Source organism: Mus caroli, unplaced genomic scaffold (assembly GCF_978045245.1).
Source record: "Mus caroli unplaced genomic scaffold, Mus_caroli_1 scaffold_2, whole genome shotgun sequence".
Classification (NCBI taxonomy): Eukaryota; Metazoa; Chordata; class Mammalia; order Rodentia; family Muridae; genus Mus; species Mus caroli.
This window is the reverse complement of record NW_028227257.1, coordinates 67,671,302-67,683,746: the sequence shown is the minus strand read 5'-3', so window position 1 is coordinate 67,683,746 and position 12,445 is coordinate 67,671,302. Positions and strand designations below refer to the sequence as shown.

The 12,445-nt window shown below is 41.1% G+C and overlaps 1 protein-coding gene across 2 annotated transcripts in view; it reads right to left on the bottom strand.

Moving 5' to 3' along the window:
• Nucleotides 1–12,445, bottom strand: part of Ryr3 (ryanodine receptor 3) — a 569,960-nt gene that overhangs the window by 176,557 nt on the left and 380,958 nt on the right. For both annotated transcript variants that reach the window (XM_029469442.1, XM_085834580.1), the window contains 3 exons: nt 11,360–11,560; nt 7,649–7,751; nt 6,802–6,939 (listed from right to left, as the gene is read on the bottom strand). In XM_029469442.1, the coding sequence (XP_029325302.1) occupies nt 6,802–6,939; nt 7,649–7,751; nt 11,360–11,560 (442 nt within the window). The remainder of the gene's footprint in view (nt 1–6,801; nt 6,940–7,648; nt 7,752–11,359; nt 11,561–12,445) is intronic.

Here is a 12,445-nt window from a genome sequence, read left to right as displayed (position 1 = left end):
ACCCACCCACTCCTACTTCCTGACCCTGGCATTCCCCTACACTGGGGCATAGAGCCTTCACAGGACCCAGGGCCTCTCCTCCTATTGATGACTGACAAGGCCATTCTCTGCTACATATGCAGCTGGAGCTATAGGTCCCTCCATGTATACTCTTTGGTTGGTGGTTTAGTCCCTGGGAGCTCTGGGGGTACTGGTTGGTTCATATTGTTGTTCCTCCTATGGGGCTGCAAACCCCTTCAGCTCCTTGGGTCCTTTCTTTAGTTCCTCCATCGGGGACCCTGTACATGACTTTCTACCTTGCTCAGAGCCTCATACATATGGGTAGAAACAAGCATGCAAACCCCCACCCTTCTTTCCTCACCACCTGGATACTTTTTAGTGTCAGAAGCAGCAATACTCCACAAGTCACCAGTGAAACTGCACTCGCACGTTCTAGCCGCATTCTGCTCTATGACTCCCTGGGGTCTCATCCATCATAAGGAGATAATTAGCCTGTTGTTTTTGAGATCAGTCATCCAGACTCATAATCACTTTCTCAAACTGTACAGGCAATTGCATGACTGATGGTGATATGACAGAGAAAAGAGCACAGAAGGGACAGAGAGTGCTCACTGATCTGATTGGGGGAAGGGGAAGTGAATGAGAATGCTCCTCCCCCACCCAAGAGGCTCAGGTCTTTGAATGTTTGGTCCTTAGTTGGTGGAACTGTCTTGGGAAGGATTCAGAGTGGGCTTGTTGGAGGAAGTGTGTCACTGGGAGAGAGCTTTGAGGTTTCAAAAGCCCATGCCAGACCTGATTCTTTCTCCATGCAGATGGCTACTGCTCTGGTGCCATGATGGTAGTGGACTCACCTTGTGACCCTAAGCAGCCCCCAGTTAAATGTTTCCTTTTATAAGTTGCCTCGATCATGGTGTCTCATTACAGAAATGGAATAGTGACTAAGATGTGGAGAAACACCTGAGATGAAGATAAAGCTAAGCCAGCACTATGAATGGGCAATGAGAGCCTGGCATCCTTACTCAAGTCTAAATGCCTGATACAACAGGCATGATATAAACAGGAAGCAACAGCTCACTGAGCTTGGTTGCTCACTGGGAGAAAAAAGTCAAGAACGGTGACATATAAAATATCTAGGACAGTGCCAGGTACGAAGGACTCAACTCAGTATATGTAAGAGTTTCTTCTCCAGTTTTAAACATAGATTACCAAAATAGAGGGCCCACATTGCTTACCTGAGCCCCAGAGGATCTGGTGTGTATCTGTGGCTATAAGTCACAGAAAGGGAACAATACAGTCAGTTCTGACCCTGTATCTTTCTCAGAGCTGTGCTTCTCTGCTTCTCTTTTGCCACTCTGGTTCTAATAGTCCCTATTTCCTGACCAACACTTAGCTGGCCAACATCTTTAATCTTATCTGTAACCAGCATTCTCCTTCACATTCAACATCTTATTTGTATATTCCATATTTGTACATGGCCTCTTGCTATCATCTGAGGTATCATACTGTCTGCGTCTGCCACAGTCCTTATTCAAGTTATATCACCCAGAGCATTTCTGTCTCCTTGGCTCCAATGTCTCCCTGAGTGAAATCCTTGATTGAGAGGTTATTTTTCTCAAACATAATTTACTGGTGCCCCAAACAGCACCTGGAATATGGGAGGTAATCATCAAATATTTGAAATTCAACACTGTGTCAGATATGCTTTGCATATACTAAATAATCTAATCCTTATAATGACCAAGCAAGGTAAGTATTCACTCTCTTTTCAGTTTACAGGCAAGAAATACTGAGACACAGAGCCATCATGTATTTAACCTTACAGAAGCGAAGCAGAGCAAGAATGGAAGACTTGGTTGTTTAACTCTCCAGTCCTGTTCATCAGAACCATTTCATTACATTGAGCAAACTAATGATGTACAAGAAACATAAGGCTGGAGAGATGGCTCAGTGGCTAAGAGCATTGGCTGCTCTTCCCGAGAATCTGAGTTTAATTCCCAGCACCCACATAGCAGCTCCCAGACAGTTACAACTGTCTGTAACTCTAGTTCCAAAGAATCCAACACCCTCACATAGGCCAGCAAAATACCAATGCATACGAAATAAAAATCAATTTAAAAATGAAACTTTCACAATTGTGGGATGTAAAACCATGCCAGGAAGTTTGGTAAGGTAGAGCAGGCCAAGACATCTGAGGCTTAGGTGACTTCTAGCTCCCTGCCAGACTCCTGACTTGGAGTATGTGCCATGCTTCTCACATAAAAGAAATGTGTCCTGTGGTCATGTAGGCTCAGGCTAATGAGGTACCTAGAGGCCCAGGGCTTAGCCAATAAAAGTTCCTCTTCCCAGACATTCTTTCCTACAAAAGGTATTTAATCTCAGGCCTCCCCTGAGAAGTGGGGTACAGTTTTAGGCATCCACTTTCCACCATGACAATAAGCTGTTTAGAACCATGGACTCTCTCTTTTCATCAGGATCTTCCATGGGGAGCCATGAAGAAGGCCTTCATCTACAGAGCCAAAGCCTAATCTCCAGTAGAAGGTCTCTCTGCGCTCCTAGCTATAACTGCCACCAAGACTGCCAAGGACAATCATTCCCACTGGGACAAGTCGGAGCTCCTGGTGCCTTGGGGGCTTCCTGAGGCATGGAGTAAGCGCAGTCAAACTCCCCATGTTCTGCCTCCACATGTAGCTGTGCCCTGTGGTGGGGCAGATGCAGGCCTACAATCCTACATACAATCACTGCTTACAGAAGACATGGTACTTTTATATAAACAATACATATAGCGATATCAATGTCTTAGATCAATGCCACCACATAGAGTTTGGGTAAAATATTTGCCTTTAATTATAAAATAGGGATAAGAGTGTTTGCTTATGTGAGAAGCAATAGTATTTATAGAGGGGCTTATGGCACAGGGTAATGTGGGTACCACATATACACCAAATCCTTCATCTATGCAGTTACAGGGCCAAGCCTTATACAGCAAATGAGAACACTGTATTGGTGAACTGGGTTTTACTAGCAATCCTCTGAGGCACAGTGTTTATATCCTCACTGCATCTCATTCGGTTCCCCATAGACTCCAGCCCACCCTAACTTGTCATCCCTGGATTCAGCTTGAACTTTCCAGTCTTTTGTCATTCTTGTGCAGTGTTGTCAACACAATGCTTTTCTTTCCTATTTTATCTGCTTGTTCACATTCTTACAACACGTTTCCAACCCCTCCTCAGGACATAAATTGTAATTTTCTTTGAATTTTATTATTACAACCCAGCCTCATTACTGTAAGAGTACCTATCCAGATCTAAGTTCACTTTTATAGTCAAGGCCCCACTTTCTATGTTTGTGAGTCTTAAAGTGAATAATTTGCAATTATAGGTTAAAAAATTTAGGTCAATGGAATGAATATAGAAAAAAAAATCCTCACATTAAGACTCAGTAAGGAGAGGTAAATAGAAACCCCACATAGGGAGGGAAGTCACTCAAACTTCAGACATTACATGACATGCTGAGGCAAGAGGAAGAGGAGCCAGGTTAGAAGAAAGACTTCGCAGAGGAAGGATCACTCTCTTCATGTTGTGTGTGTCTCTGTGTCTGTCTGTCTGTCTGTTTCTTTTTTCCTCTCTTCTGTATGTGTGTGTGTGTGTGTGTGTGTGTGTGTGTACGTGTGTGTCCATCTGGCTTAAGGAACAGCTATTTGGAAAGAATTTAGAAATTTTAGAAAGGAAGTCTAATGATATTGCCTGAGCCATCATGAGATTTATTTCCTAAAATTTCTAAATTCTAAATCCACAGAGCCCCTTCTATTGGTGTGGTGATCTCATTTGGTATTCATTTGTACGAGAGCCCAGGCCTTACTCTGGTTGTAAAGAACACTTTTCTCTCCTCAGGAGTATTCATAAATAAACTGTAGCATTCAACTGGAGAGAATTTTGGTTTAGAGCTGTTATACTATTCAGTGACAAGGCAAATGCTTCCTCAAGGAGCAGCTTTGGGACTTGATGGATTTGTAGTCACCTCTAGGGACTCCTCTGGTCTGGGCTTTATCAGAGGAGTGGCAGAGGAAAGCAAGCATGTCCCGGGGAAAAGAATGCCAGCTCAGCGCTGTGAGAGGGAGGCAGTGTTTGTGCAAACAGCACAGGCTGAGAACAGAAGGCATCGTACCTCCTTCAGACAGACTCATTCCTAGTTCTTAACACTGCTCTTCATTGCTGTATTACAGTGGGTCAGCACAAGGTCTCTCAGGTCAGCAGGGGGCCCTGTCTCCTTTGCTTGCATTGCTTGAGAGACTATCCTTTGAGGCATTTTACAGAGAAGATGAGGAAAATCATCTCCCACGGAGAAGGCATAGGTACATCACATTTTATCTGTAAAATCCGATAGCTGATTTTCATTTTCTTAACTTTAGAATTCAAGAGAAACAGCTGCTTGATCTCTTCTGGAGAAATAACTCAGTTGCTACAGCTACACATTTATATTTAAAGAAATTCTGTTTTAACGGCAGCTTGCAGTCCAGTCTTAGCATGCAAGGGCTCTCTCTTACGAATGTGCTAGACAGAGACATAAAAATATGACCTGGTATGATGGGCTATTGCTAAATTATTTCATTATCATATAGCTCTTTGATAATAGGGATGGTTTTCATTGGTGCTATGGCTTGTAGTTAATTTCAGCAAATCTCTTTAACACAGAGCTACTTAGCAGCATTCAAATGAATGTCAGAACAGTATTGTTCTCTCTTTCCCGAGACCATTTGATCCACACCAACTGCTCATAAAGGCAAATTTCAGGGAGGGGTTACCACCACCTCACCTGGCAGCCTCTAGTCCAAATCTTTGGCATCACTGACTTTTAAGCACTAAAATTCTGCATGCTTTTGGGCTCTGACTTTCATTGCCAATGATGACTCAGAGCAGTTATTAATCTGCTCAGACATAGGAAACAGCATGGCACTGTAGGAAGAGAAGAAATTTAGACCTGAAGGGAAGTCATAGCTTCACTTGACTCAGTTATCTCAGTTGACCAGTGGCCAGGAAAATTTTCTGGATCCAAGAGGGAAAGAAATCATTGAACTGGTATCTCTTGATTCTTTTGACTCCTATTTCCCTCACTTGAATAACGAAGAAATGCAGATGCTAACAACATTAATAACATTAGTAACTAGTATATGTGGAGGTGTTTGGTAAATTCACTATAATCACCTAAATTCTTTTTATTTTGTCCAGATAAATCACATAAGTAATGACATAGGCAAGTTATCACTAATTAATATGATTTTAACCATTTTTACAATTGGCTATGGTAAAGGAATTTTAATTTAGCAACATGGCTGCTCTGGCAAGGGATTGCATTCAAAGACCTTCTAGGTCTATGTGAGCTGGCTGGAAGCAGCCATGTTTGAAATTAAAGGGCAGACAAAGTGTATGAATTCTATCCAAAAAGATAGAACATGATCTGTCTGCTGTGGTGCTGAGGTACAGTTGTGTAGGAAATAATCCCTGGTGTTTGAACCCCTCCACACAATGAGACTTTTCAGAGGCAGATGATGAATGATTTCATCTGACTGACTCGGTTCACTTAACATGACATGGTCACTTTGTGGGAACCCTATCCATAAGACACTGTCAAAAAAAAGCATCCACTTCCAGAATCAGTTCGCAGCAGGTTATATAGGAGATATGTGGGTTAGTACAAGCTATTAGTACTTATTTGGTGGAAACCACAGAGAGTCTCTAGTCACTTTTTTGTGGGGTGGGGGGCTCTACAATCCAGTCGGCTTGAGTTTATCAAAGCCAAAACATTTGCATGGTTATGGGATAGGACTGACCAGGACTGCCAGAGCCATGTTACTATATATTCTCTCAGAGGATTGAAAGCTTCCACTGATAAATTGGAATAATCTACTCCCCTCAGAGACATTCTAACAGAGATGGGCGTTTAATATAAGGGCAATAAGATGTGTGAACCCCCAAAGTGGTGTTTCCACCTATCATATCTTGACAGTCTGTTTCTCTAGTAGATCATCTGAAAGTGATTTCCAAGATAGATAGGTGTAGGGAATAAGAGAAAAAGTAATGACATTAAACCTGGGACATTTTTTGCTTCTTTAGACAAATGATAAATTTGCCAAATCTGTAGCAAGGAGCAGGCTGGTTTCATATATATTCAGACAACCTGCTTCTTGGAATGATAACTCAGAGATAGTCAAGCAAGATAGTGTTCTTCTTTCAACATGGGTCAGAAATGGTTGAAGTTACCTACTGTGTAAAGGAGAGAAGAGGGAATTGGGACAATACTTGACATCCTTAAAAAACAGGTCAAAGACTGCAGGCTGCTGAAATCTCGATTCCATAGTAAAGAAAAAAGAGTCCCATTCTTTGTTTTACAAGTCCTGCTTTACTATTGTTTAATTTATTTGGTTGCAGTAGTTTTCCTTGCTTGAGTAACTGACATCAGAAGTGAGAGACATTGGCAACACTTATAGGTTGAAAGAAAGATTAAGATCTATGCGGAATGTCTAAGTAGACAATCAGAGCAGACACCAAAACAGCTGATCTTTTCTCAGGAAAATTCCAAAAGTGAGTTCCTTAAATTACAGGAAAGCATAGGAAAATAAAACAAAACAAAACAAAAAAAGATTACACTGACTACCAACTATGACGACCAGATGCCCCTGTGTTTACATTCAGAGTTTAAACACACCCATGTGTCTTACAGAGTGTTGGAGAAAACCAGTATCCGTGATTAGGTCTGAGAGAGCACAGAGTCGTGAGCTGTGTGATTAAAAGGCAGTGCACTTACTAGGATACGGTTTCTCTTCCTCTGTTGGCTGCTCCTTCTCAGGCTTGGGTGGGCCCTTGATTTTATACACCAGAGCACACAGTTTTCCTGTCCAGGAAGTATCCTCTTCCTCCTCTTCCTCTTCCTCCAAGGGAACCCCTAGCAAGCCACAGAACAGAGTGAAAACCCAAACAGTATATTAAGGGTTACCTTATCACGTAGGTAAGAACATAAAAAAGAAAATTCCCACCCTTCCGGAACATTTTCAAGAAATTACAGGCAGCCTCATAGGAGTATTTATCTACATTATACCTTTCTAATAGTTGCTAGAATATATGATTTTCTGTGTTCCCGAACATCAAATAAATTTAATCCCAAGGCTTTACTCTTCCTAACCTATGTTAAAAGGGCTCTAGAGTCTCTAGAAATACATTAACATTTATTATTTTAAATGAGAAGCTTGGCTTTTCTCTACATATTATTCAAGTTACCCATGTACAAGAATCTTAAATGCCACGATCCACTTAAAAATCAGCAGATATGCATCAAATAGGGATCAATGACTTAGAATCCTTCAGGGAAGATATCAATACCCACTTAAAAAATTTACAGTAGCTAAAAAAAATGGATCAAAATCTTGGCTTGACTGGGAGAAGACTGCTGTATGTAAACTGGGTGAGGTGTGGCACCAGTCTTTCTCCCACTTTTTTTTTTTTTTCCTCCAGAGACTTTCCCATTCCCTCTCTGTATCTTGCAAAGATTCTTCTAGGTGAAGGTTTTCAGTCTGCCAGTCTGTCAGACCCAACTTCTCACTGCCATTCTAGGAAAGGAGGATGGCTTGTGGTTCTAGCTCCTCTCAGCAGCTCACCGCAGTGAACCAGAAGGTCCTCATGGAAGTCATACAGCTCCTCTCGGATCTCCTCTGGGCAGGGGCAGTTCTCTCCCAGGTGAAAGTTGAGAAGCATGTTGATCTGTGAGGGCAGAAGAGGATTGGCTAGCTGGTTTCCATGGCAACCACAGGGGCTCAGATCACGCCTTAGACACCACTCTTTAAATTTTTTATTTAAAACTTTTTGAAGGGTAGGGAAAGTAAAAGTAGCTAACAGATAAAAGTAGATTTTTCTTTTCTTTTTCTTATACTAAAGGCTGTTCATTATTCGCACGGAATTTGGAAAATATTTGAAGTAGAAAATTCCCACAGCGCAGAGATGATCTTGTTATTAATATTATTATAAATTTATCTCAGATTTTATGTATATCTACAGAAATTCAAATCACACTCTTAACATAAACTTTCTTAAAATCCAGTTTTTAAAACTTACTTTGTCTTGGACAATTTTTCACACATGAGTTTCAAACGTGTGCAATGTATTTATTTCATTCTATGGCTGGATAAAATTTCACATAAAATTAACTATCTGTTATAATATTTCTTGTTTATATTTTTATTATTTTTGTGAGTACCCGGTGTGTGTGTGTGTGTATGTGTGTGTGTACACGTGTGCGCGTGTGCGTGTGGGCATACATGAGCCATGGCATGCATGCTGCGGTCAGAAGACAACAGCCTCAGAGTTTGGTCCTTGCCTTCCATCTTATTTGAGACGGGGTCTTCGATGATTTGCTTTTCACTTCAGACACTAAGCTAGCTGGTCTGTGAACTTCCTGGAATTCTCCTGCCTCCATTTCCCTTCTCACCACCCGAACATTGGGATTACAGATGCTCGCACTCGGCATTAGCCTCACACAAGAGTTTTAGGGATTCACAACAAGGTCTTCACACTTGTGTAGGAAGTGCTTTTACACACTAGACCCGCTCCCCACTTGCTTCTGTTTTTCTCATAGACAAAGTTGCTTTGAACATTTTATATACTTTTTATTCACATGTCTGATCATCTTCTCATAATAAACTAGAAGCAAAATGAATGGAGCAACAGGTCTGTACATTTTAATGGCTTACAATATGAATTGCAAATTGCTTCCCAGAAATCTCACAACAATTTGCATTATTCCAAATTTATATAAGTGTGTGTTACTTTGCCATCTCTATTACAGTAATGAGAGCTTAACACATTTTCAAATATTTTCCAGTTAGATGGGTGAAGAATGTCATATCCCTGTTGCTTTAATTTGCATTTAATTGCTGAGGTTGAAATTTACTTTCCACACATTAAGTCTAATTTTATTGCATATTTTGTAAATTTTTTTCTGATGCTCTTCATCTATTTTTCTACCAGGTAATTATCCATTTGAAAATTAGTTGGTGGAGTGCTTTTCACATTTGTCAACTTAGGCATTTTATAATATATTTTCAACAGATTTCTGGAGTTTTAGTTATTTATATTATATACTCAATAGATTTCTTGAGCTTTAGTTATTTATAATATATACTGAATATATATTTATGGAGTGTTAGTTAGCTTTTAATTTTTGAACAGTACGGGATCTTCATTTAGGTTTTACTATTGAGATTTAGATTAATGTCCTGCATTCATTCTGCCATTCTTTTTGCTTTTATTATTTTGTCTTAGTGTTCTTGATAAGTTTAGTGAGACTAAACTAATTTACAGATTAATATTTTAAATAAAGAGGACACACAAACTTACAAAGAGAAATGATTATAGTGAAGTCCATTTATTAAAGGAAAAATCTTCTGTTCTAGTAATAAATATGCTTCACCATTAGCTGATAAGAAGAGCCCTAGCAGCTACTCCCAGAGCCCCTGCAATGCTGTAGCAGTGTTGAACGTAAAGATATTTCTAAATGTAACCGCCACAAAGTGTCATGAAAAATGTGCAGTCCTCAGTGGCAACAAAGCAGGGCACTTACTCTGCTGTCTCCATTAATCATAAAAAGTAATGCTAGCGGGGGTCAATTTCCATACATTCTATTTTTCAAGTGATTTTGCATCCTACCCTCTGAAGTTGATCTAAATTGTCTTTCAATGACTTTAAATTCTTCCTTCCATTGAGAACTCTATGGGTAGGTCTCCTCATGACATAAGTTCTCTGGTAGGGGTAAATAGAGCACCTGAATTTGTTAGCTCTTCGTGCTCTTTTCTAGGCCACCAGCATCAACAATGCATGAAAACCTGCTAAAAATGAAAAACCTTGAGCCTTACCCCAGGCCTACTGACTCAGAGATCCCAGAGAAAGGGCCAAGTGATCTGATTTACTAAGTTCTTTTAGTGACCTTGTTTAAGAAGCATTGGTCTATGTCTTAAGCAAGAATTCAAGTTACAGACTACTTAATGGTTTCTCTACTTGGAAGACTAGAGGAGTCTAGGCTCTAGGGAGGGTAGAAGAAAAGCTTTGAAGTTACAATGGAGAGAAGGAAGATGGGAATCAACCCTCTCCTTCCAGAAGCTAAGAGCATGTTGGCTAGTTTGCTGAGCATGGGGATGGCTAGGTGGGGATGGCTAGGTTAGAGATGTCAGGAAATGTGTGATCTCTACTCAGCAGGTCACTCACAGAAGGTCTTAGAAGAAGGTGTGAGGCTGAAGGTTTCTCTAATACTAAAATGATTGGCAGGAGAGGGAACAGTTTACAGAATTCTTACTCAGTGGCAGGCATTTTGCTAAGCAGTCTAAGATACATTATCTCATGGCATCCTAAGAACAACCCTGGGCTGTAGATGTAAACATGGCCCACACATAGCAGAAGAAACTGAGACAAGCCAGTCAGGAATCCAATGCCACATGTGAGTGATGTGGAACCAATCTGTAGTGTTGCTAACTGAAGCCAATATTGGCACTCTATTTCTGCATTATTGTCTTCCAACTACTCACAAAAGTTTGAGAGAGCATCATTTGCTCAGTGTCATGAGGAACACTCACACTCACTGCTAGTCTAAAAGAAGCCAGGAGTGCTTGTAATATTCTCATGATTCTTGGGTGGCAGTTGGTGTAATAGCATACTCACGCATTTGACACAGTGCAATCATCTATTTCCACCAGTCCCAGGGACCTTCAACGACTAGCTTTGCCTTCTCTTTGGGCATTGTCACTCAGGAGTCCTTCAAAAGCTACAATATGTGGTTCATTGGCAAGACAATATAAATATCTATGTCCCATAAAATAGATTGGGAAAGGAATTGAATGAACTTGTAGTTGTGCCATTAATATAAAATGTGGTAATTATATCGACAACAATGAATAGGCTGCTTATTAAATATTTATGAGATTAAAAGATTGTAGTTTCAAAGACAGATCTGGTTTCCACACTGAAGGATTTACATTCCTTTTGAACACTTAGGGAACAGTGGCCAACTAGCCTGATAGCACTATTTTACCATGAGATGCCATTCCTTCATTAAGATGCATCTCAAAGTCACTGTCTCTCTTAGCAGCAACAATCATAAATAAGTCCTATACAACACATTGCAAAAAGTTCTCCCCACTTGCCGCTGCCAAGATAATTGGCAGGTACTCCCCAGCCATTATTTACTTGGGATTCAGTCTATCTCTTGATGTTGTGGCTTCCATGGCTCTTCAGTCTGTTGAAGATACTATGAAGGGTTCAGGTATCCTCTTCTGGGGTTTTGAATTCCACAGGGATTGTAGGGAAACTCAGATGGGACTCACCTGCTCCTGGGGTGGTGAGCGGAACTCTCTTGTCTTTCTGGCAGTTAGGGCTGCAGACATGTTCAGGGCCTGCATGAGCTCATTGTAGCGGAACTTCTGATTTGCCTGCAGCTTGGACACGTAAATGTCACCAAATGCCACAATAGCCTCTACTCGGTGCTGCAGTTCGCAGTCACAGAGGTAGCTGAGGAGTTCACACATCTGTAACAAAAAGCATGTGCATACACTTCCTTAGAGGATGCACTTAATGCTCACAGAAACAGCTGCCAGTTCCCCACTTCACAGACAATAACACTGAGACTTAGGGAAGTGTATTGATTGATTCATCTATTGCAACAGAGTAATCATGAAGCTACTGAATGAGTCTGCCCAAACCCAGAGATGAACTATTCCGTCATTAGGGCCAGGGAATGAGAGACAAAAGAACTTACTGAAAGCAACATCTTGTAGCAAATGCTTTCCTGGGGAGTCAGGTATGAAAACTAGCATCAAAGTGTTCATGTGAGCACAGCTTTCCTTTCTCACACTGTGCAGCAGCAGAAGACTGGAATGCTGGAAAGCTTGCTCCCCATCCCAGCTTCCCAGACGGCTGCACTGCTCATCTGTGGTCAGTTCTTTTGTTATGATAATGATCTTATCATTCTGCAAACTTAAGTTGTTTTAGAAATAAAAGCTAGATGTGAGAAAATTGCAAAGGCTGGGCGAGATCATTCAAGTCTGAAAGCGTTTGCTCTCTAGTGGATAGCCCTGCCTGGGTGAGAAGGATGCACTCCGGTGCATTCACTGTTTTGTGACTTCATGGTGAAAACATTGCACACCAAGTGTTGTGAGTGATTGTCCTCTGAGTCAAGAGACCACCATATTGGGGAGTTCAGTTGTGCCCCTTTGCAAAAGGGTTTTCCAAGCTGGCCTTGTTGACTATTTATGTCCCCTCATAGAGGGGCAGAGAGGGTCAAAAAACCCTCCCCTTACTATCCAGACCCTTTCTACCACATGTTGAATGCACTGCCTTAATTTTACATGGCCTCAGGGAGGGGATAAAGTACAAAGGCCAGAAAAGATGAAGGGAGAGAGGTTCCATCTATA